Below are 25,768 nucleotides of genomic sequence, written 5' to 3' on the forward strand. Positions count from 1 at the left end.
TTTCAGCACATCTGATTTACAACATTCTAACAAAAAAATTCCAGCTATTAGCCAGGATAATTAGCTAGGAAAGATCCATATCAATTGAAGAATTTGTGAAGTGGTAAAAAAACCCTGGTCTTCCTCCATTCAAAAAGGCTCATATTCACTCCCTGAAGAATACAACTACTGTAAATAGGAAACAAAGTCTAAGAGGATCTGATCTTGTTAGATTTCTCAGTTTCTCTAAGTGAAAAAGAGCTTTTTCAAGACTTCACCAGAATTCCAGGAGAGATGTTACCATTGAATCAGAGACTTTGACCATTGCAGATCAGCATCAAAGAAGAGATTATTTTTAATAGTATTATCTACTACTGCAATTCATGCTGGAAACTATCCTCTGTACAAATGAGAATACAAGTGAGCAAGGCACAGGTTACAAAGGTAACTCGTTTCAGTTTTACATGCAAAAATGCTATCCTAAGATCTGGAAGTCATGCAAGCTATCCTGTATATAACTATCACTGTATATAGAACTTCATGCATTTAGAAACGGTTGCTGCTCTAAAATGAATTTAAGGTGCTTTACATCAGTCTTTTCTTTTTGTTTAATTTCTTTCATTATCAAAAACAGTAATAAAATAATTCAATCTCTGCACATGATTCCTAATGTGATGCAATCTAAATATTAATATAAATCTGGTGGTTACTTGCTGAAGAGGCTTTCAAACAGCTATAAAAGATTTATTTCTTAACCACGTTTTTCAGTTGTTTGTAGGAATTCTAAAATTTCATACATGCTTGATTCAACCTCCAATTTTAACTTTTTTTTTTTTTTTTTACTTATTCATAAATCAACTTAAACCCCACACTTATAAACCAAACACTCTTTGCTTTTAAATAAACAATTGTGGATTTTAGCATTTAGGCAGTTGTTGCAGTGGTTGAATCCACTGCAGGAATGACCAAGAAGCCAAGAGCCCCAAAACAGTGGAGGGGTCCACTGGTGGGCAGGCTCAGAGGCCTAAGACCCTTTTACCCTTTTTAAATTCATGTTCTAAATAGTTCTCCTTTCCTTGATACCCCACTGGGTCCCGGGTCCCTTGTTCCACCCCTCGCCTTTCCCACTGGTCACTGTCCTGTCACCCCACGCCCTTTCCACCCCCTGGCCCCCAAAGGATAGGCTCTGATGTTCTGCCCCTCCCCCGGTGCTGATCCGGATAAAACCCCGGCCCCGTCAGTGTTCTGTGTTCTTTGTTCCTGGATCCCTTCGGGTGGGGACCTCAATAAACCCCTCGGAACTCCATACAAAGGACCCCTCCCATCTCTCTGTCCTCCGCGATGCTGCAGGAGCTGTCCGGCTCTGTGTGTGCGGCTGTGAGTGTCCCCCAGCTCCGGTGTGTCAGGGTGTGTCTGAGCGCCTTCGCACAGCACCCCTGGAGCAGCTCCGGCAGGGACGCGATCGGGACGGACGCGACGCTCTTTCCACACCCCCGCACCCAGCGCGTCAGGCAGTGAGACTGGAAATCCTGAACTTAAGGCAGTCAATGCAAGGTGAGTGTTACAATAACAAGATACATGAATCTGAGTTCATTACCTGCTGAGTCTCATCAACTACTCTCCAGTAGACTGACAGTAGATAATCAGGTTGTTATAGCATTCCAAGGAACGTGTAAATGAACTCTTGACAAAAGCTTCAGGAAAATATATTTATTCAATTTTGGCAAAAGAAGAAAATGTAATAAATATAACAATTTTTACACCCTTCCTTACAGTTATTTTTATATCACATTTCTTCTAAAAAATTCACGTAGTATTTAAAATTTTAAAAGAAAACATTCACCGAAAAAAGAACTTTTAATGTGGAAAAAATACATAGGAGTGCAAATGTTTTATTTTCTTGTGGCTAGTATTTAACTTTCAAGTCCTTTAGAACAGTGCAAGTTACATTTTAGATCAGTAACACTATGAGCATCCAAGTAATACACAGAACTAATATGCAGAATTATGTTGAGTCAATAATACAGATTTTAATTTTTCATGCTATAACACCAATTCTCCTCTAAAATAACACTGAAAAAGACTTTTCCAAATTTCTGTAATTATGACAACACAAGCTTTTTACAAATCCCACACTCAAGTCCCCAGCTGAAGCAAACTGAATCCAAGCGGAACCTCCTCAAAACAAGACATCCACCAGGCACGTCCAGCTCCCGTTCTGACATGTTTATACAGCTCTGTGAAGTGCAACTGATACTTTCTCAGCAGCAGCAGATGCAAGTCCATTGGGACTTTTACTTTCATGAACATGAACTGGGGTAGCAATCCCTGAGATTCTCTAGGATGCCTGTAGCTGTGTTTTGGCAGCCATCATGTTTTGCTACTTTTTCTCTGAGCTGTCTACTCAAACCAGTTTTCTTTCAATAAAAAGCGTACAGCATCGTCAAAGCCATTTTGGTACAATGATTCCATTTTCTCGTGGTCTGGTGGGAACAAAGCTTGATTAAGTCTTACTAGGTTGGCCAGAGACAGCTGCAACAGAGCAAGAAGCTATAAATTAGTTTATTAATGCAACTTACCTAGATGTGACTGTTCTGTCATCTGTTTCATGGAGCATATGTAAAATGAAAAGACCAGCATGGCTTTGTCTACACCAGGAATTAACCAAGTCCAGGGTCACTGCTGAGTGCCAGGACAAACTGGCACGAACAGTCCACACACACAGAATTAAACTCACAGCATCCAAGACAGACTGTCTGCCTGTAAAACTGCCCAAAGTTTCTGAAACACTTTAACTTTGGAAACACTCCCAAAACTGTCTGGCAGAGTGGTAGCTGGCACATGTTAAACTTGTGCAAGGAAATATTTTGACAACTTACTAGTGCAAACAACCATGTTCTTGGGAACATTCCCAGGCAATGTTTAACATATGAGTATAAATGTAGCTTGTACTACCAACAATTGAAGAACTACTCAGCATCTTAATTGGTCACTCTGATCATGTAAAAAGCTTTTGGAGCTTTATTCTTGAATACAGACTTTATTAAATTGTTTACAACAGACTAAAAATAGATTCAATAGTGTTCTGAACAATTTTTTTATATAAATAATGTAATACTTAGCCACATTATTATAAACAAATTTGCAAAACAATATCAAAATCATCCTCATTATTTGAAGCAATTATTCAAATTCTGACGCTAGGAGATGGAGAGACGGAAAACTATTCACATTCCAAAATAGATAAATGAAGATGTACAACTCTTCAATTTATGAAACCACAATTTGCTGAAATGAAATTATTCTTAGTGATCATTTTTACAGCCCTAAAAGCAGAGGTGCTTCAAATCGAATAGTTTAAAATGTTGCCTGGGATTCTGCACGAGTTTGCACATGACCCCAGAAGCAATTGAATTGTGCAATTAATTTTCTGTCTCTAAACTAAACTAATCACCAGCTCATTTTTCATCCTCTAGATACAAAACACAACCAAGAAATATACAGTGATTGCATAAATTTCCAAGATATATGAAATCAATAATCTCATACTTTATGACCTTTACAAAGTACTACCATGCTTAATACCTCTCTGTGAAACACCATAAAGATTCAAAAATTGGTCCAATTGAGAAAGGCATTACTAACACTAATTTTGCTAAAATTAAAAAAAACATTAAAAACTGCTTACAAAAAGTTTTAAAAAGTATTAATTATTGTTAATCTTTCTTTCTAATGGAATATTATTGACCACTAGTCTATCACTATTCAAGATTTTCTTTCAGCACGTTGAAGAAAGCAAAACTGTGGTTAAAGTTTGTGAGACAAAGGTTGCAAAGACAGAATGTCAACAATGAAAAGGAGGCAATAAAAATCAGTCTCATATTTCAATATACAGAAATGTTTCTGCAACATCTAACAGAACTTCTGAAAAAGCATTGTAGTCACAAATGTTCACAAGCTCTCTTGAGGAATGCAGTGACAAGTCACTGTATATACCATTTCAAATGTACAGCTTAAACTTGCATTTTAAATTCAGTTAGAGCAATTGATTTCAGTATGTATGAAGAAATGTTGTGCAGTTTTCCTCTCCTCTGGTATTCAACTTTATTTTTTTTTATAAACATTTTTCCTAGTCAAAGACAGCTGATATGTAAAGCAAACCACTACACTAACCTAGTATTATTTACACTGAACAGCCTGTTATAATTTGCTCGATTTTGTACTAGATCAATGCTTTTCAAACTTTCTTCTTTATTCTACATTTTCCTTTCCTTGTGTTTAAGAAAAGGTTTAACCTCCATTTGCAAAACAGAAAATGCCAAAACTTTACATAAGCTAATATATAAGCACAAAATAGACACTTCAATATGAACATAACTGCAAGAGTACTATTTAGTGTTTTTAAGTTAAGAAACAAGCAACTTACCATCATATCTTGTTTTGCTAACTTAACATACAGGTCCACGCGCCCTTTATCTTGTGGACAGATATCTAATCGACCGCTGAAAGGAGATATCGTCACAGTTCTTCCAACAGGCAAGATAGGAAGGCCATTGGTAAGGCCACCATCAACCCACTTCTATGGGAAAACAGAAATATTTTCAAAATAACACCAGCACAGTATGATCATAATGCAATACCTTACCCTTGCTGACCCTGCCTCCTCCACTCTCAAGAAAACTTACAAGTTTCCCTCTAAGAATACAATGAATAAGCTTCAGTATGTGTCAAATATCAAGGAACTGACAATATAGACACAGAGATTTGAATCAATGAGCATTTGACATAATGTGCAGATTTGTGTGTAAGGTATTTATCAAGCCACTTATAAGACTTCTTAGTTAATTAAAAAATAAAATGCCCCATATGGAACTTGTCTCAACACATACAGGAAAAGACAAGACTGTTAATATTACACATAAACCATATCCAATAATGTATACTTCTCTAGAACATTATTCTGACTGACAACAGAAGCTGTACAATCTGTATGTGCAGGTAAACACTGCACAAGCTAAACCACACATGATTCCTCTCCTCTTCTATGATTTTTCTTCCAGAGCCTCATGTCTTCTTACATCCACTACAGAAGACAGCAGCAGCAGTGGAGAGTAAAGATGGGAAGGAGCCAAACAACTATCACATAAGTGGGAGCAGACCTAAGTCTGCTGCAGGAGTTGAGTATAGTGAAGAATGAGATCTAGGGGCCAAATTCCACTCCAATATAAACAGGAGAGCTGTCACATCTGATGTTAATGTATTTATATCTTCCTATTTCTTACTGTGCTTACATGCATAGCCCAAAATTTGACACCAGTCTGCTGGTTAGATGGATTCACTGACATCATACGTGAGGGCTGATGACCAGACACATCTCCCTGAACTTTACACATCTAAAGGCAATTAGTAATTCTACACTTCCTTTATCATCAAGGGAGAGAAAACACTTCTAACATGTGATTCACCTTATCCTAAAGTAGGTGATTGTATCTCATATTAATTGTGCTGAAAAAGTGCTTTTGTCTTCACTAATTATAAAGGAAACAAACATTAACTATGTAAAATGTAGACTAATGCAGACACGCAAAGGCAGGCAAGTTGAAATGCTGTAAGAAATAGTAAGATTCACCTCAGTGCTTCTTAAGAGTTTCACCTCCAGAATATCATGCTCAAGTTACATTAACACAGACCACTGAAAAGAAATGGCAAATTGTACTAGTATTCTTCAGCATCAATCAAGCAAAAGACTGCTTTCCTGACGTAAGTGATGCTCTATGTGACCATCGTAAAATGGCAAAATAATACCAATTTTGCATCAAAAATCCTGAAAACACCACAGGAACTTAGTCACACAAATTTAAGAAACAAACATACATCAACAAAAACAAAACCGAAAAAACCCAAGACAAAAAACCCTTTCACAAAAAGTAAATTATTGGCTGTTGGCAAGACACTAGCTCTCAGTGTAGGTACTGCTATACAGAAAGCATTAACTCCAGTTACAGTGTTTGTTCTTCAGAAGCCCCTGAGATTCTCTGAGATCCATCAGTTATATAGATCCCTCTCAGCTGTGTCCTTTACTCTCACTCTAAAGCAAACCTTATTTTAATTTTACACAGATTTCTCCCAGGGCCACATTTGACTTCCCCTGTGAACTCCTGTATCTGGTGATAGGTTGAGTCACTCTTTAACACACAGATACATAGCAAAGGAGTAGTAGTAGTATCTATCTATTTCTCTCTCTCTCTCCCCCCATCCATCCATCCATCCGTGTGTTTGTCTGCATACACAGTCCACCCACACCACTCTTTTCTTCACTCTCTCAGATGAGTTTTATGTTCCTGATCTCAAAATCTAAGCTACAAGTATTAATATTTCGTAGTTTCTATGGCCCTCTTCATCCTGTTATTTCATTATATGCTATAGTACCTGACTCTTGACATTAGCTGATATCAGTACCCATAATATATTACTGAATTCCTTCACTTTGCACAAACATCAAATTTCTCAATGAGGAGTCAGAGAATAAAATTCCAGGATCATTTACAGCTATCTTTCAGATTTGTCAAACTCCCATTACAGCACTGTTGCAACAGCTGTGAGTAAAGCTGCAACATACCAGAACACTTCTAGCACCAAGGCTTTTTTGTGTCTGTCTCTAAATAGTAAATTATTATTATTTATGTGCAATGTTTCTTGGTGTCCTAAGTGGCTTTTTGTTGCGTTTCCTACAGTGAAAAGTACAGTGGAATCCCTGTCTAAGCCACATCAAAGACACCATAACAAAAGACATTATTGATGTTTTTTTCACCAGTATAACTTAATACTTTTAAAACTTAAAAGTTCTCACATTTTTAAAAATTCTGATTATTTATGTTTTCTCCTTCTCCCCTTATGTAACTTCAATACTTATTTGAAAATCAAAACATTTACTAAGGCATGAGCAATGCTGTTAATTCAGCACTATTTTCTGTAGATTCTGTTACTTTCTTTTGAGCATTTGAGAGCAACTGTTTTTCACTCAAAAATATTCTAGCACTATAGTCCCTCATGTTTCCTAGTTATAAAAAATTTATAAAACATTTATTTGCTGCAAAAAGACAAGTGAAGCACCAGCTTCCCTTAACTTCACTAATCAATTCTTGAAAAACACTTCTTAGCTGATGAGGCAAATTCCTGGTAGCTTCTAAATGAGTTTCACTAATACTCTAGTACAACGCAGAAACAGAGAAAGCTGTGAAATAACTTGCAATGAAACCCAAAGCAGACAATGACATCAAGGCTCGACTAACAGAACCTACCCATTTACCAGCAGATGGTTTTTACAAAGCTATTCCATGAGAACTACAGTCACACCAACTACAGACTCATCAGCAGACACAGCTAACTTTGTCATCTGCGGATCTTTATCTGTCTTGAAAATTAACCTTGTCAGAGACTCAAAGGACACAAAACCAAGTCAGAGAAAGATCATTTCACATGGAGCAAGTTTGCACTAGTGTTACTGGAAGCTTAGTCCCAGAATACCTAAAATCCCCAGCCCTGGTAATAAACTAGTCCAATCTGGTTAAGGCTATAAATTCTCATATGTCATCTTAGACTTCCTCTTTTGTCAAATTATTTTTCGGCTCATTAATCAGAAGAAAACGTACTATGAGCAGACAGTGTTCTGTCCCTACTAACACAAAATTTAGCTTATTCATCCCAAGTGTCTAGCCTGCAGGCATGCACACTTACAGGTAAACTAGCTAATCTCTTGTGAAGCCAAATGCTTCCCAAAAAACACTCTTCCTAAAAATAAAACTAAAGTGCAATGTTTACCCTGGGGTTCAGTCTCTGCAGGTGTATGGGCAGGCTAGTAACAGGTTTGACTATTTTCTGATACCACTTCACAAACGTGCAACACACTGCCTTACTTGCCATGCACAATAGTAGCTGGTAACACAGCAGAGATAACAGTGAAATACATTTTAAAAACACTCTTGTATGACCTGGTGATGTGTGTGCAGATGAATACACATACAGCCCAGAGAATATCCAGATCGACTGTTCTAAACTACAGATAAGGCCAGTAGACTCAAGCAGCTAGCAGACAGTAGTCTTGATTCTGTGCTGCCATGAACCCATGGCCTGAGGAAGTTACCTTAGACAGACAGACAGGACCTGGTCTGCTACAGTAAAACTTTCAGTAAAGTTGGAATATGGTGCTATATGATAGGTGACCTTGCAGGCCCAAATCCATATCCAATCCACCTTACTGATTGGTGCTTACATGTCTGGGCCATGACAGTACATCCCATGTATGCAGCCCTACAATGTGTGCTTTGGGGCCCCTGCTAACACACCCACACATCCTTATTACCCACTATTCCAAACCAAAGAAACGCTATTGCAAGTGAGAGCTCTCACCCAGATCTAAACATTTGGGACTAAAGAATGCAAATCAAAAGCATATACAGGCAACAGTTTTCTCAAAAAAAAAAAACCAAAAAACAAAACAAAACAAAACAAAACAAAACAAAAAAAAAAAAAAAAAAAAAAAAAACCAACCCCCAAAAAATTCCCCAATTCACAAATGCACTGCTTTACAGAGTATGAGAAAAGGCAGGGCAGACATGCAGAACTAATTATTCTAACAAGTAACTATAAATGCAAGCAACCTCATCCCAGACACTGCCTCTTCTGAATCTCACTAAAGGAGAGCAGTAAGCTTTGGGAATGACAAGAAGCTTTCAAGTAACAGAAGAACCAGTTTCCATGAAACTTTCATTGATTTAACTTTTGAATGCAAAAAGACAAAAGGCTGCAGTAAAATATTAGAAGGCTAAAAAAAAATTTACAAAGGCTTCATTAAATACTACAATGGCTATGCAAATCATAATAGTTCATTCAGTAAAATGGGTTTTAAATAACTTTTGGACAAAACTGTGAGCCAACTTTTCAATTTCGTAATTGAAAGAATACCACAAGAAATTTAACAATGACACTTTCTTCCCTTTAACTAATGACAGCAATATATTGCCTTTGAAATTGCACAAGCAACATAAAGACTCCAATTAACAAAATTCCAGACCCTGGGAAGCTGCAAGCAGTCTCCATTTAACTCAAACAGTCAAACAATACTGATTTAAACCCTTCCAATATTTCAGTTGATATGTATTGCTGTATCTATAATTCTAAAGCTGCCAAGCTTTCTGATATAATGACTACCTAGCTAGCAGCAAATACATATGGTTTTGTGGGGCTTTTTGGCAGGGGGGCTGTGAGGGTTATAAAGGTTCTAGAGGCATCATTTGTATGAATGGGGAAATGAAGTATCGTATATTTCTCAGAAAGAAGAAATAGCCATTTCCATGCTTTTAAAATTATTCTTAAAGTGTTAATATATTTATGTAAGAAAGAAAAAAGAGTTCTTGGAGCTAGACAGAGTAAAGACAACTGTGAAAATGTTTTCTTATAAGAAATACAAAATATGGTATTGAAGTTGCTTTCCCTTAAGATGAAATCATTACACCATAAATGAAGAACACATAAAAAGAAAGCTGGTAGTTAATGAAAAATTACCTGTCCTTTAAATTCCACTGGCTTAATTCCTGCATACACTGGTATAAAACTACTTGCTAGCAGGACCTAGACAGAAGAAAGCAGAAAGAATAGAGCAAAAAAAAAAATCAAAAAAAGGAAACAAAGTAATTTAGAACCAATACATATTTTCATACATACTTACCAGTCAATATATTAGTTTTACATAAATCCACTGTCATTTCAAAATGTCTTCTTGTTGTGGTATGTCAAAATGTGATTAAAATTATTCAACAGGGTTTGGCTTTTTTATGACTTCACAGTGACAACTCTCAAAACAAAGTATCAAAAATTAACTCAATGATTAATGTGATTCAAGAGTATGAACTTAGTTTTGCAGAATGTGAAGTAAATCTACAGTTTTCAAGAAATTAAATACGCACATGCTGAAAAAAAGCAGTATATTGTCAAAGAAGAAGCTGACCAAGTCATTCTGTTAGCATATTAATATAGTGTTTATTTTCCTAATAAATCAGATTTTCAAAGTTTCAAAAATACCACAAACATCCTGAAAATTCACATATGCATACCTTTATCAATGTTTTTATTTAATAAATTCAAGTATTAAGGAAATACTATTTCCCCTGTTGTAAGGCTTCATTGCTGTCTACAGCTGTTCTTGATTTTTAAGTTTTTTTTTAGACCAGGACACCTCTTCTGCCATGTACAGCTTTGCACACACATATACCGTCCTATCCATTCACAGCAATACCTATGAGAGAGTGGGTATCTCTATACCTATGTATCCACTCACATATACATAAGCAATCAGTATACAGAACTTCCAGGAGAAGAGGCAAATGCGTGGACGAAGTACAGTATGTCAGAATTTTTCATACAGCTAAATCGGGTGAATATGCACACTGCTTGTGTGGTGGCATGAAAGACCAATCTGGGGAACAGAAGCAGGTCACAAACTGGTGTATACACTGTGTGAAAGATGATCAGCTGCAGAAAAATATCACAATCCATGGAGATTATGGAAGAAAGCGCTGGAGCTTTTTTGGGTGGAATTACATTTACTTTTACAAAATTTAAGCTACTTTCAGTATTAAGCACCTCTGTTCCCCTAATAAGTTTTAATTAACACTGTATATGTATATGAAGTCTTCAGCTTCCACTTTGAGAACTGCTTTCCTGCCTGTTTCTTTTCCTACTGATGTGGAGCTTTGTCTGAGGTCAGATAAAAAGGCTCTCTCAGTTCCCTTATGCAAAACTGTAGTTATTTCTCTACCAAACAGGCCTTTCACTCATAAAAGCATAAGACAAGGTTCCCAAAGTTCCCAACGTCCACTTCTTCCCCAGCCCAACACCCTTTCTCCTCTCTTCAACTCCATCTCAGTAACTTTGGCCCTTCTAAACTAAGAGAAATGGGGAAAAAAAGATTTATTGAAGGAATAGAGTCAAAACCAGGTGACCCCTACAACTTCTGAATTCATTTCAAGAGAGGACGGAAGAAAGCAGTTGTTCTTCTTATAAAGTCACTCCAGAGATCTCCAGAGTGAGGAGAGGCAGGACAAGCTTTCAGTATTTCCCTAGCACTAACAGACCAGTGTGGACTTCTAGGCACTGCCTTACATTCTCAAGCTAAATTTATCAGTATTTTGTGCCTTGCTCCCTCATAAACACAAAAATCAGGCCTCTCTTCCCCCTCACCTCCATTTCTAGAACTACAAATCTACGAATGCTGATGCAAGATGATTGTCTTCACATATGGAAAGACTATTTCAAAAGTGGGAGATTATTACCTGCCTTTCCAAGTCCACAAGGAATAGTAAAACAGATAAAATCTTAATATTGTAGAAACATACATTCAGTTTAGCCATTATGAAAAACTTCGGAACCATAAGTCTTGTTTGTTAAGCATTGAAACCAAATCCATATGACATTGAAAGATTTCTGGCAGAAGGTACAGAAGTTTTGCTGTTTATAAAACAGTCAGCCCAGCAGTACCTTTATCCATGCCTTGCATGTAGGTCATGTCTAGGCACGATACAATAAAATAACCTAACAAGCTCTACCCTCCCTGCTCCTGTGACAGCCACCAACATTCAGACGGCTGTACTCATGATACAGGCAGAGCTGAAGGCATGCACAAAAACAGGTATTGTGAGCTTCTGTGAAAGACCAGACAATATGAATGCATTCCAATGAGCAGTTATGTGTAATTTTATTACTATTATTCCAACCCACCTACTGCTACTATAGAGAACAAAAGAATAGAACAGAAATGGCTAAATCAATGAAAAAACTACTGAATACTAGTAAAAATGTACATATTTCCAAGGTCATCCTGATGCTTCTAATTGTCTCAAGGTTAGAAGATTTCACTGCAAAAACACATAAATGAAAAGAATAATAATCTCCATGCTTGTTACCAGTGGATACTATAGCTAGAAATAACAGTGCATAACTTCAGATAAACTTTTTGCATAATTATATTTGCATGATGAAGTCCTATAAATTTTGAGAACTGACTGTCCATGTAGAATATAACAGGGTCAAGATTTTAAAGGTTATTCTTTAAAGGCAAACTCCCAATGCACACTTTGAGATTTTGTAAAAAAAAATGACACTTGTTAAAAGTGATAACAGTAAAGAATCTCTTATTTGCTCTAAGCATCCACAAGGATAGGGAAAGAAGGAATTCCTTCTTATTCTATTTCCTCCTTTATCCTGCTATATCTTGGTACGTCTTCCACTAAGATACGATCAGTTACTAGCAAGAACACTTGCTTTACAAGCATCTGAACTGCTTCTACCATCTCACATCAGCTTATGCATACAATCCTGATCCAAATTTAAAATGTGGCATTCAGATGAAGAGAAGGGCAGTAAAAGATCTTCCCAGTTACAGTTAAAACGCAGCTTATATACAGTACTTAGCATTACATTATAGCCATTACCCACAAGCACCTGTAGGAATTGTTCAATTTTTCTTAAACTTCCTTTATTTTCTTTTGTGATGAAACGTAATGGTATCAGTGAAGTAAGAGATGCAAATTTTTTACAACATTTTGAGATTCTCTACTGTGTTCTCATATACTGCACAATTAGTTACCTGTTACTTTTAGAAACACTTTGCCTACAAGGTAGAACTTGAACAACCAATGCAGGAAACACACACAAACACCAAATAAATTTTAGCAAAATTTTTGAAGCTATAGGATCGAATCCTGCTTTAAACATTGTTTATATTATGGTTGTAGCAAGTGGTTACCTGAGTAAACCAGTGATTTTACCGTACAATTAATAATATACTCTTAAGCCTTGAAGAAACTCCAGCATTTTTATTCACAACTGCCACATTAAACTTTATTACCTGAATGAGGTCGTCCCTGGACGCAAAATTTGAAACCAAGTGATTTTCCCCACTCTTTGAGTTAGTGACCGACACATAGAGCCGGTTCTCAGCTATCTCATGAACATCAGAAGGAAGAATAGATTCTATGCCCTCCCTAGAGGAAAGAAAATGCTCAGCATTACTCACACCATTATTTAAAAACCTTCCAAATACATTAGGGCTGAGCACCCCACTGCGAAGAAGAAATATGCACCCTCTCCATTTGCATTTGGAGAGCTCAACACAAAAATGACCTTACAGAAGCATTAAGATAGGTACCTAAGTGTTTTCATAAAATCATAACCAGGTGTTACAGCACCAAAGTTCAATCTTCTGACTTCCTCTGCAAATCCATAGGCAAAGTGCTTACATTTCTGGAAATGGAAAATAATAACCATGAAGATGTTTTAGTGATCGGAAGCATGTTCAACTGCAGTACCTAAAATATACTAGAGGCTAAAGCTTTAAAAAAAGTTATTAGATCAAACTGAAATATTTTCCCTTGTGTGCTTGGTTTGCAACAAGACATGCATAACGAAACGTTGATCCTTTTCTAAGGATTAATTTATAAGAAAAAAAAATCCCTAATGAAAAAAAAAAATTATAAGCTTTCACAAGGATACCACTTTAACAACCAAAGAAAGTTAAAGGCTATTTTTCTATATACTACCACTGCTAAATAATCAGTTCCCTAGACCATGCCATTACAAGAACAATCATTTAGTTCAAAGTCTAAAGCCACCTTTTATTTTAAAGTCTATTTCAGAACTTAAACCAGACACAAGTACCTTAAGATGCTTATAAGCAATAAAAAAGAAAAAAATTACAATGATTTCTTCTCACTAATACAAAAAACAAGCTACTAACAAATATACATATTTTATTCATAAAATACTATAGAAGTATTTAATGAATGGAAAACTATGATGGATGACATAGGAAGAAATGACACTGCAGAAAACCAGGCACCAGATTCCTGCACAAGGAACCTTTTACACAAGCTGAAATGCCCAGCATTAATGACTGCAGGAAAATAGCTTGAAGTGTGAGTCATACCAACTCCAAAGGGACAGTAAAGGAATTGGTATAATTTATTTTTCAGCCGTAACATGCTGAAACAATGAATTAAGATCCTGAGCGCTTAAGACTCACTATTCAATATTTGTAATCCTTTTTTCATCCTTTCATGCAGACTTCTCTAATGATTCTAGAGACTTTGAAAAAACTAAACTCAATCTTATGCAACCTTCTGAAATTGGTACTCTATAAATATATTATACCCACATTCACCTATATAACCACATGAGAAAAAGATAGTTTGGGTTTCCTGGATTATTAGGTCCCTGAATAAAGAACAAATATGTTGATAGTAAAAAAAATAAATTATCCAGTGGTTAAGGAAAGGAAAGGAAAAAAAAAAAATAGAGACATGAATGTATTCTACTGAGGAAGAGGATACAGGAACCAATGAAAGAAAAACCAGGAAGGAGTTAGGGTGAGGATTAACCTGAGATCAGAGCCAGCTGACTGAAGCAGTTAAACTTCCTCACATCACTTATATGACAGAGCACTCATCTAAGTGAAAGAGAAATACAGTTCTTGCATCCACTTTCTTTATATGGCCTTTGAATAAATGTATCAAAAAAGTTCACTAAGACTTAAACCTCTTAAAGAAACAATCACTGTAAATATTTGTGCTACTTAATTTCACATTGGTTAGATTTGCACCTTTACCCTATAACGTACTTGTCATTGCCAGCTCAAAGATAAAAGTAGTTACATGCACTAAGTCTTGAATTTATTCTACATCAGGCAGTTAGGCTTCTTCTGTAGTCAATCTGCTATAGAGGCACATTCTGACACCTCTCTCTTTAAATGCAGAAGAAACCCATAAAACCCTACATAGAAGCACCTCAGACCTACTATCTCAATATTTAAGATGCTTAAATAAAGTTAACGAGGAGCTAAGAGTACCGGGGAGCTGGATGAATCCAAACCTAGGGGAATGACAGAGAACTACTTTCCATACTACAAGTGCTAGGAATGGACTGTATCTAGACTCTCAATTACTGCTCTCAAAAGAGACAACTTCTTACAGCTATGAATTGTTTTAGAATTTGAGTCCTAGAAGCTTTCAACAATACATCTGCATTTTAAATTTTGACTGAGGCCGTGCTTAGAAATTGTAACTGCTTGTACTGAGATATGCAAACTTGATATCAAACATGACCAAGGTAATTTTAAAATAAACAGTCATTCATCCATAACTAAATAAGCCTCCTTAGAATTCTCAAGTCCCGTGCCTTTTCAAACAGTGACAAAAATCCAATATATGACAGAAAAACATCTGGAAACTGCCTTAGAACAGCAACAGTCAAAACAATAAATCTTCAATGTTACATTCTCTCCAAGTAAAGACAGGCTGCATTACAGCTTTGAGATTAGGAGATGAAGAAAGTCCTAATTATGGCTTGTCTAACATTGCCATCTCTGGGGAGAGGGGGGAAAAAAAGGAAAAAAATGATTAACTGATTAAGAGCTACATTTGTGGACATAAAATATTTCAAGATAGAACTAACTTTTCATATCAGGATAATTATATCGTTATCGTTACTGCATTTCTATCCAGTACAGAACACTGCCTTTACTTAAATTCCATGAGAATTAGAAAGTATTATTCCCACTGAGAAAAGAACTCTCAATTTTCCATTTAAACAATATAACAGAATAACTAAAAAGTACATAAAAATGGAAAGGAATAGATAGTTCATGAAGCTTTCTTTAGTTTGCAATAAAATGACAAACTTCCAAGGAAAAATACATCAGACTCAATGTAATATAGACTTAGTTTCCACAAACAAAAACTAAAAACTGTTCTAATATTTTTACGTAGAAAGATCTTTGTAAGTTGGACCAGGCTGAGAACAAGTGCTCATACCCAGAGTCTGCAATAAGCAGAAAAATTTCCTTGGGCTAACAAAGAGCTGCCATGCTCACCACAGAGGAAATTAAAGTCAGAGGTACACATTATATCAGGCAAACTTGAAACTGAACTACCAGTCAGAGGTGACAGAAGGGGAGTAATGCCTGCACAGAATACAAAGAGGTTCCACACAACAGAGTGGAACTTGCCTAATACCAAGTCATATAAGGAATGCTCCCAGGGGAGTGGGGTGGGGGAAAGAAGCCAGGGACAAACCTATTGCTGAAAGTAACAGAAGTACAGTTAATGCTGCAAGCTGAGTTCATATCCCAGCAGAAACAACCAACAAACAAACAGAAAGATCAGTGGCAAAGTAGGGTTTGGCTGGGACTATTTTTGAATCAAATGAAGTGAAATAATCGAGGCCTAGAGAAAGTTATCAAATGCTCACTGGACTGAAACCTAAGTGTAACTTAGACTAAAAATCTAACAGCCTGTTTTCCCCACAATAATTAAAACTATTCAAGAAATATTAACATTTTGGCAATGCCTGGTCCTCTACATTTATTAAGGCAAAGTCACTACAGACACTACAGGAGAGCAAAGCAGCCTTAACCTGTGGGGAAAATCAAGCAAAGAGACACCAAAAGAAACCCTAACTAACGCTCTCCACAGAATCTTTAACATTGTAGTCATTGAATATAACCTTGGTGTCTCTGCATGACACTATATCCATAGTGAGAAAGGAGTGGCATCTCTGGAGATGAAACAACCCAGACACATGTCAGAACAGAATGCTGTGCAGGGTAATCCTACTGGGTGCTGTTAAGGCATGGGCTGCACTGAGTCTAAAGGAGATGCAAAAGCATTTAACACTGTTCAATGAAATACAGGCAGCAAGAAAAAATTCTGAGCAGGTAGGACCTGTTTATGAAGACACACTCCATCTACCATTTTCATCTCCTTTCAGAAAAGGTTGAAAGGATGGTGCAATGCACTTGCTTAACAAAGCATATCTCTAGCCAAGAGAACAATGATTCACTGTGTAATGTACCATCATTCAGTAAATATACATTTTGGTATAATGAAGTATACCTGTTGCCTACAAATCAACATTCACACACATGAGATTTGTATTTACACAGATTAAAATATAAAGTTCATATGAAATATTTTTGTCATAAACCTTTTTGCTCATGAATCACAGATGTGGTCAATGAAAACATGACAAAAGAGTCCTGTTCCTAGCAAGTAAAAAGAAGAAAAAACAAGAAACAAAACATTTTAATAAACTGAATGGAAGATGATTATATTAAAAAAATTCCTTTAAAAATTATAATGGCCTGTACCTACGAGTTTATTAATTTACCTCTATATTTTCTGGCACTGCTAACAAGACAGCGGCAGCCAGAGATCCCGCAGAAGCTCCTGCAAAAGCTTTCACATCTCTCAGTAACTTCTTACCATGCCTGTGAAAAGCAGCTGCTGCCCCCAAGTGGTAAATGCCCAGAAAGCCACAAGCCGCAAAGGACAGGTTGATATGTTTCATTTGGGCTGTGGACATAAAGTGTCACAGTCAGAAAAATTTTGTGTTGCAACATACATTTATTCTTTTGGCTAACTTACCCTATCTATATAACAAAAATCAGGTTACTTTAGAACATTAAAAGCTTTTGATTACTAAATACATCAAACAATCAGCAGTTAGTTGAGTATCTCCAAACCTGAAAACAACTCTAAAATAATCCTTAGCACAAATCTCTTTTTAAAGCAATTAAAAATATATACCTTTATATACAATGTAACTACACTTTTTCACCTGATTTGCCAAAGAAACGCAAACTAAGAGTAGCTACACAACAGTGATTAAAGAACACCTTTGGAAAACAAACATTGTTAGCCACCTTTATTAAAAAGTCAAATTAATTATAAAACTGCTGGCTACTGTCTCATCATGTAGTGACAGGACTGGGAGAGTGGATTCAAACTGAGAGAAAATTTAGATTGGATATTAGGAAAAATTCTTTAATGTGAGGGTGGTGAGACTGGAACAGGCTGCCCAGGGAAGCTGTGGATGCCCTGTCTCTGGCAGTATTCAAGGCCAGGTTGGATGGAGCTCTGAGCAACCTGGTCTAGTGGGAGGTGTCCCTGCCCATGGCTGGGGGGTTGGAACTAGATGATCTTTAAGGTGCCTCGCAGCCCAGGGCATTCTATGATTCATACTCTCCTTACACAAGCAGAGCCTTGAATCCATTATAATTCTCTAAGAGACAAATTTTTTCTGTCATCTTTGAAACCCATTTGCTTACTAGAATTATTAATAGACATTTTTAAAGTAATTACTAGTTTAAAAAAGAAAACTACAAAACATATTGCTGGTACTATTAAAATAAGAAGGAATAAAAAAAACCCAACGTAAAATACAAAGCACTAAATGTATGAAAACACACACACTCTGAAGGTGTCAAGGGCAGATTTTAAAATTAACAAAAAAACACCACAAATGGTAAGCATAAGTTCAGATTATTAGGGATAGTTAATTAAATAAACAAAATAGAATGCTGTACATTTTATTAGCTCTTCTGCTTCTGCAAATAACTACATTATGAAAGCAAGGTATTCCACAGATTATATTTTACAGATGTAAGAGATACTGCACACATTGAATTGAAAATAACCCCCTACTATACTTGGGTACATCTCAATATCAATGGGAATAGAAGACAGAAACTGTTGTATCAGTCCTGATGAAGAGAGGCAAACATATACAGCACCATATTTTTGTTATAGATATCTCTTCATCTCTGAAATGGGAAGAGCAGGAAAGATGGGGATAAGAAACAGCTTTCAAAACCACTAGATAAGACATGCTAAACCCAATTGCTTTACCACAGCATGATCAAAATCAGACCTAATGATCTAACCAGGTTTGCTATTTTACTGAACAAGAGAGAGAGATGGAGAGCATATCATAGTGCCAGGGAATATTTGGTGGATCAGTCAGTCTGCTAAAACACATAGTTTATCATCTGCACTGGAAACACTTCCATATCCACTTTTAAGTAGGAATACTTGTAACAAATCTAACACATGGTACTCATAGAAAGAACCAGAAGTTGGCTCTTGCTGTGACAATAGGAGAGAAAGGTATTTAGAACAAAGCAAGTGATAAACTGATTTACTATTTTTAAAAAGAAGGATCTTTTCATTTAAAGAAAAGTCACTGTGCTGAATAGAAGGTAAAAAAAGTTTACTCAGGATGTTACTGGAAAACAACAAACACAACTCTACTTTGATTTTTAAATTTTTTTTTAATAGAGTAGAAGAAAACTAAAACAGTCTTTGAAGTTTGATGTCACAATGGGCTTTCTTTCAGGATAGTTAAACTCTTGGGAGTTTAACCAGCTGCTGCAGCTGTCTCCATACCTTGCACAAATTAGGAGCAAGGATGCATTTGCATCACGGACCACTCTGACTAAAAGATGAAACTGGTTAAAACAACTGGATTCTTACATAGGAATGGAAGAATCAACTCCATTTCTGCCCAAAACAGACCTCAAGATCAAGAACTACTACTGTGAAGCATTACATGAAATAAGAACTATGTTTACACAGCTGATTGGTCAAAAAATATGCAAAGTATGAGTTCACAAATACAAAGAATTACATCTAAGGGACCTATGAAATGTAACTAAGAAACACAACTGTAAGATAATAAGGTTATGTAAATAAAAATAAGTGTATGGATGCTTATGTACATGTATATGCGGATTTAAACCTTCTACAAGGCTCATACTCCAAAAAGTATTTCTCTCTGCTGGAAAATAATTAAATGATCACAAATCAAAAAAAAAAAAAAGATGAGAACTACAAAGAGTATCTATGGTTACAGTAAAAAATTTTAGATTAAAAGATTTTTTTTAAAAAGAAAAATTCCCAACCAATGTGGACGAAAAATCACACTTCATTGTATAAAGAAGTGGCTGGTACATTTTCTCTACAGTGAGAACAGAAAAGGAGGTTATGTGAACTGAGGAAACTATTTGAATCTCAGATCAAAAACTACCAAACATATCTGACTAAAGTCAGATATCCATGCCTCCTCTTACACACCTTCATAAGGAAACTGTAGTTTCTTATATGAGCTTTAGTCCAATTTAATTACCAGTTACTGCAAGTAACTACTATTCTCTTTGAGTGTCTGGATACATGGCACTCATTCTTTCATGTGAGTTAATTTCTTAACACTTAGATCCCATGCTTCTCTGCCTCCTTCATTTCCCTACCCAAGAGACAGAAAGAGAGATTATTGACTGAGTATTCACATCAGTCACTTGACTGAAAAAAGGATTCAGTGAGAGGCAAGCACACAAGAACAAACAGCGCTAAGATTTCAAGTCAAGGAAATACTGTTCAAGAATGCTGCTAGTCTCGTACTCTGTGAAGAGCAGACTAATTTCAAATTCAAAAAGATTAAATCAATACAATGTAAAAATAAGGTAGGTTTTTTTTTACTTTTAGTGAACAGAAGTACTTGATCGACTGGATTTGTATGGCATGCAATACAACACTGTTTTACAGATTCCCCATGAGAACCTCAAATTAAGAGTAGCAATAGCATGGCTGTGTTATCCAGACACTACATTCCTATTAATTAGGATCAATTCTCAGGTATACATTAAGTATTTGTCATATACACAAAAAATTTTGAAATTCCTCAGTACAAATGTTAATTGGCAGATGACATTCATGCTCAAATGACAGATCCAGTGGTTACATCTAGCTGAATGACTGAGAAATGGGGTATGCACATACATCTATCAACTCTGTAAGTGGTAAATAATGAGAAGGAGAAATCATTGAATCATATTATCATTCAAGTGGCCTCTTTCCCAACCTTCTTATGCTCAAAACAGGGTCAGCTATCAGATCAAATTTTGTTGTTCAGGGCTTTACCCAGTCGTTAAATTGAAAATCTTGTAATGTTTAGCTCCTAAGTGATAGCTAGCATTTGTCTGTTGCTTGGTGAAACAATCAGGCCTTCTTTCATTTGTTTAGAATATGAAAATCAGTAAAGTATTGCAAATACTCAGCATTACAGAGACATTACAGAGAAGAAACAGACATTAATATATTCAATCAGTACTATGCATCCACCTGCAAGAAAGTGGGTGGAATGAGGCCTCTTCAACAAATCTGTAAAAAAGCACTTAACCCACAAAGGATGCAGATGAGAAAGATGATACAGATAAATAAGAATCATGTTTCTGTAAGGAACTACCTGCTTCACAGATGCAGTTTAGCAATGTTGTTTTACCTCGCAGAGAAATTTCAGAATAATCGGAAAGATAAGAAAGCATTTGTTGGATGAATGTCCTGTAAAATCAGAAAGGCAAGTATAGGAAACCAAGACACATTTAAAAGAATATAAATTTTCCCATTTCTTTTGATGCTTGCAAATATGTCGTGGCATTACTTGATTTGCAAGTTATAACTGTGTATTTCAGAGAAAGTATGATTCAAAAATGTCTTTTGTTCTGATGATCTGGTAGATCACTGCACTTTTGATCAAAAAAAAGAATTGTATGATTACAAAAACTCCAAAGAGGAAACACAGAAATTTAATTAAGTTTACATTATGACTATTCCCTGACAATTTTTAATAGAGTAACAGGAATAGGGCACAGTCACCTGTGGACACAAACCACTTCTTTCAGCTGAGCAGAGAGCAGAAATCTTGCTATCTTAGAAATAGTATAAAACACCTGTTTCACAACACTTCAAAACAAATATTCTTAAGAGAGTTTAGCATAAATTGTGACTATTAAGGATATTAATACCTATTAACACAAAGCTGTCATATTGGCATGTCTTAAGAAAATGTTTCAATGAACCTTAAAAGATTCACAAGTACATTTCAGCTGGACAGTGCACATACTATAGAGGTACGATATAAAGAGGACATAGCAAACACTTCTGCCACTGCTTTTCAAAACATGTTATCTTACATGATTGGCAAAATTCAAAATATAAAGATTTCAACTGGTTAAGGGGATAGAAATGCTTCTGTTGTCTACAAGAGAAAAAACCAGAAGCATAAGAAAAGATATGTACAAGAAGAACACTGGGGCTGTTCAATTTCATTATTTTCCATATAACACAGGAATAAACATAAACATAAGAGTTCTCTTTAAAAGATTACCCATCTGCAGGAAAAAAAAACCCACTGGTGATTAAAAATCTACTGGAGGTGGGGGCATTCCTGTTTACTCAGCAGTATCTCCATTTTGTAATGCAAACCTTCAAGAGAACGTATGTAAGGAGACAAGGCTGTACAGAAGAATTATGATACAGTACCACACAGCCTTCTCAGGACAGGTACTGTTTTCCTGATTGTAATGCACAAGAAATAGCACAACAGTTTCTCACAGGGCTGTTTCCTGAGCAATGTAATTACATAAACATTGTACCATCCCAGTGTCTTAACCTGTCGTAACTACCTCCTGTCATCCCACTTGTAAACAAAAGCTGAAAATGCCCAAAGCAACTGAGTACACACACCTTCACAAACAAAATTTAAATATACATAGAATGCAAACGACCAAGCACCCTGAAGCACAGGAGCTAAGTATGAGGCATAACAGCACATCGGAGGATTAGTTATTAGCAAAGAATGATAGAACAAGCAAAGTCACAGAAAGAACTGTTTAGCTCGGCAGCACTGCTAAATTAAAGGTCGTAAGTGTAACTACTAATTTACCTGAATCAAAAATCACCACTGACACAGAAATGTGTGTTTTTTCACATTCCTGGCAGGAAAAAAAGTGCACTAGCATAACAATTCACAGCCTTCACTGAATATAAGAATTTGACAAAGTTGAAGGAAAAAACATACTAAGTACATATCTAACCAGCCATTAAGAACCTTAACAAAATCACTAGTCTTTGCAAACTGTAACAATTGCATATAATCCCCTTAAAATTAAAAACAGAAACACATCACATGATACTAAACTTTCAAATTAAGATTCTAGACCTTGATCCTTAAGACAAGCTGTCAACAGAGGGTAGGGAAGGCTGACTTCTTCAGAAGAAGGCAGCAAAAGGTTCAATACCTTCTAATGAATGTTGTCTTCCATCACATACTCCACTGGGACTTTTTCCAACAGCTATTTTGGTTTCCTCTGCACTAGTAGCCATTCTTCTATCAACTTCTGATTGTTTATGATTTACCTTGGAAACCTACAATCCGAGAGTCAGACATATTACTATTAAAAAGAAAAACAACAACAAATATGACATCGTTTAACAATAATTGTTAAGTCATCTAGATTAATTTCTCAGCTGCTTAGCTGCCACTAAACTAGTTCAAACCTCAATGTTCCACAACTTAGGCATGCAGCAATTTATATTTAAGATTAATTTACCTAGATATTGAAAATTCCTGCCGTCAGGATATGCCAGTGTCCAAAATGACATTTAGTTTGTGTCCTTTCCCACTATTTTTATTTATATCAACAGATTTTTTATAATCAAACTCTTAAGTTTTTATCCTCCCTTATCAATCCATTTTCTCCCCCACCTTCTGTTGCCTAACATTGCATCTGTAAGTAATTTTCCAGAGAATTCTGGTCCTATTCTTCACTAAACAACTGTCACTCTAACTAATCACCCTGTCATTTATCATGCACTACTGTCTGAAGTATAGTTTGAAGAAAATTAATGTTTCTCCCCAACTTAGAACTATTAGACTCAAAACTTCATTCTAAATATTGGTACTCCGGCACCTATTGCTGCCTGCCCCTTTACCTTGATAAATTGAAGGCATCTTTAATTCATAATTAATGCTGTCAAATCAAAAGCTTAGCTCTGCAGAGTATAAAATAAATTATTTTATCACTGTATTTATGCACATCACTTATATCTTTAGAGCATCACAGAAATACTTACCTGGAATTTAACTCTGTTATGTGGCACTCTTATAGTGCAACAGTTTGTAATTCCAATCCAGAACTGCTGAGTTTTGGGAAACATGCAACTACACAATTGGCCTTTTTTTAACTGGAGCAACAGTATTTGAGCACTACACAGTCTTTTGGCAGTCCACATTTTCTTAAAAGTGATCCAAGTGATGTGGTAACCAAACTGATACTCTCAGAAGCTGTTTTACCGTGAAGTTACAAAGGAAGCATCAATAGGTGAGCTTGGACACCACAGAAGTACAGGCAGAAACTTTCTTCTAAGCATTCCCTGTTTAAAGACATTAGGGGAAAAAAAGAGTAGTTGAAAGGTTAGTTGCACATCAAGGTCCTGATACTGTAACAAGGCTCTCCTCACACCCATCCAGCCCTAACACACAGAGGCATTGACAGCTGATTCGCTTGACAATGAAAGAGTTTGACAATGAAAGAGTTTTGTTCACTAGCTCCTCTCTCTCCCTCTCACCAGCCCCCATCTGGTACCGTGTTGTTCACAACTGACCATAAAGTCAATTGCTCATTTCAGAGACAGAAGGAACTAAAATTGTTAATAACACAGAGCCCCGAGCAAACAAACTGTCCCTTAACAACGTGAATACACTGCTCCTTCTACCTCAGCTGAAAACTGTGGATCCAGCAACTTCAAAGAACTTCTTCACTAAAACAAAGTGCTGGTGTCAAGATCCCAGTTAAGAGACAGCATGCTGGCTGGTACAAAGCAAGCCTTGTTATCTTCTCTGTTCCTAAGATAGCACAGGGGTTACTCACACACCCAGTGTAAGCCTGGTTTACACCTTGACCATAAAGAAGAATGTATGCAATTGTGCTCGTTCCGATGAAAAGCAGGTTCCTGCCTGACCATCACTGCAAACAACCCCAGTGTGACCCTCTGTCGCGAGGTCTCAGCGGAACACTGCCAACTTCTAACTTAATCCCAACCAAGTAAGTGAGTTACAGGTTTTCTGTTTCATCTCGTGCACCATGAGATCAGGTCTATGGTGCAACTGGATTTTTCCTACCTCCACTTTTGTTCAGCAAACAACCAAAACAAACAAGCAAAGCAGAGCCGAAACAGCGAGACAAGTTTTTTAAAGGTAATAAACACAGAACGTGAAGTGACAACCGCGGGGCGCACAATGCCGAAGTGCAGCCACTGCGCCTTCTAACCTTGGACGCTTAGAGCAGGCGGGCGATTCCTACGCGGGACACGGCTCTTCCCGTCCCGATCATCCGCCGCCTCCCCGCAGGCCTCCCGGGGGCCTAGCGCGGCCTACACGAGGCAGCGGCGGCACTGTGCTCGCCTCGGCCCCACCTCCCCGGCAGCGGTCCCCGCGGCAGCCCCCGCAGCGGCGGATGGCGCTCGGCACCGGCACGTCGCGGCAGGTCCCGCCCGGCCCCGGCCCAGCCCCCGGCCCCGCGCGCCTGCGCAGCGCGGGCCCGGCAGCGGCCACCGCCCGCGGCCGGTGAGGCGGGATCGTCCCGGGATCGTCCCGGCTTCGGCCCCGGGCTGGCGGCGCTGGCTGTGCCGGCGGGACCGTCCCGGCCCTTCCGGGGGCTGTCGCTGCTGCCGTGTGGGCGGGTGTCCGCACCCCCAGCACCGCCCACCGCCCTTGTGCCGGGCCGCCCACCTGTTGGTGACGAGGTGGCCTCAGGGTAATAAAGATTATAAAGATTACAATTTTTTCTCCCTTTTTCTTTTCTTTTCTTTTTTTTTTGTGTCAGTGTTTCCGTTTTACTAAGGTGAGTCCACTCACCCCTCTGTCAAGCGAGAGCCGGAGCAAACACGGCACCCAGATTCAAAATGCAGATGGATCCTGCAGCCAGCGGTGGAGGAAGAGGACATGCCGAGGGAGGGCAAAGATGCCTGTGGGACAGAAGTGTAGATGTGTGAACTCTCCCTGGAGTCTGACTGGGGTTCGAACTAAACTTGTGAAAAAACACTATGTTAGATTTCACACAGAT

General features: G+C 37.3%; 1 protein-coding gene across 6 annotated transcripts; it reads right to left on the reverse strand.

The window, feature by feature from the left end:
- Nucleotides 1–1,674: 1,674 nt before the first annotated feature.
- On the reverse strand, nt 1,675–25,181 carry PNPLA4 (patatin like phospholipase domain containing 4). Of its 6 annotated transcripts, none has more exons than XM_048328807.1 (9): nt 24,974–25,181; nt 23,778–24,077; nt 22,943–23,069; nt 17,197–17,381; nt 13,184–13,278; nt 12,884–13,019; nt 9,544–9,609; nt 4,406–4,558; nt 1,675–2,462 (listed from the first exon to the last, which is right to left on the reverse strand). In XM_048328807.1, exons 2-9 carry the CDS (start codon nt 23,934–23,936, stop codon nt 2,400–2,402), a joined length of 984 nt encoding a protein of 327 aa, XP_048184764.1. In that variant the 5' UTR covers nt 23,937–24,077; nt 24,974–25,181; the 3' UTR covers nt 1,675–2,399. The 6 variants fall into 6 exon arrangements, with proteins under 6 accessions (XP_048184764.1, XP_048184757.1, XP_048184746.1 ...); XM_048328800.1 differs by having other exon boundaries at nt 1,675–2,511; nt 4,406–4,555; nt 24,974–25,178; XM_048328789.1 differs by having other exon boundaries at nt 1,675–2,511; nt 24,974–25,175.
- Between the last annotated feature and the right edge of the window lie 587 nt (nt 25,182–25,768).

Source organism: Corvus hawaiiensis, chromosome 2 (assembly GCF_020740725.1).
Source record: "Corvus hawaiiensis isolate bCorHaw1 chromosome 2, bCorHaw1.pri.cur, whole genome shotgun sequence".
NCBI classification, from domain to species: domain Eukaryota; kingdom Metazoa; phylum Chordata; class Aves; order Passeriformes; family Corvidae; genus Corvus; species Corvus hawaiiensis.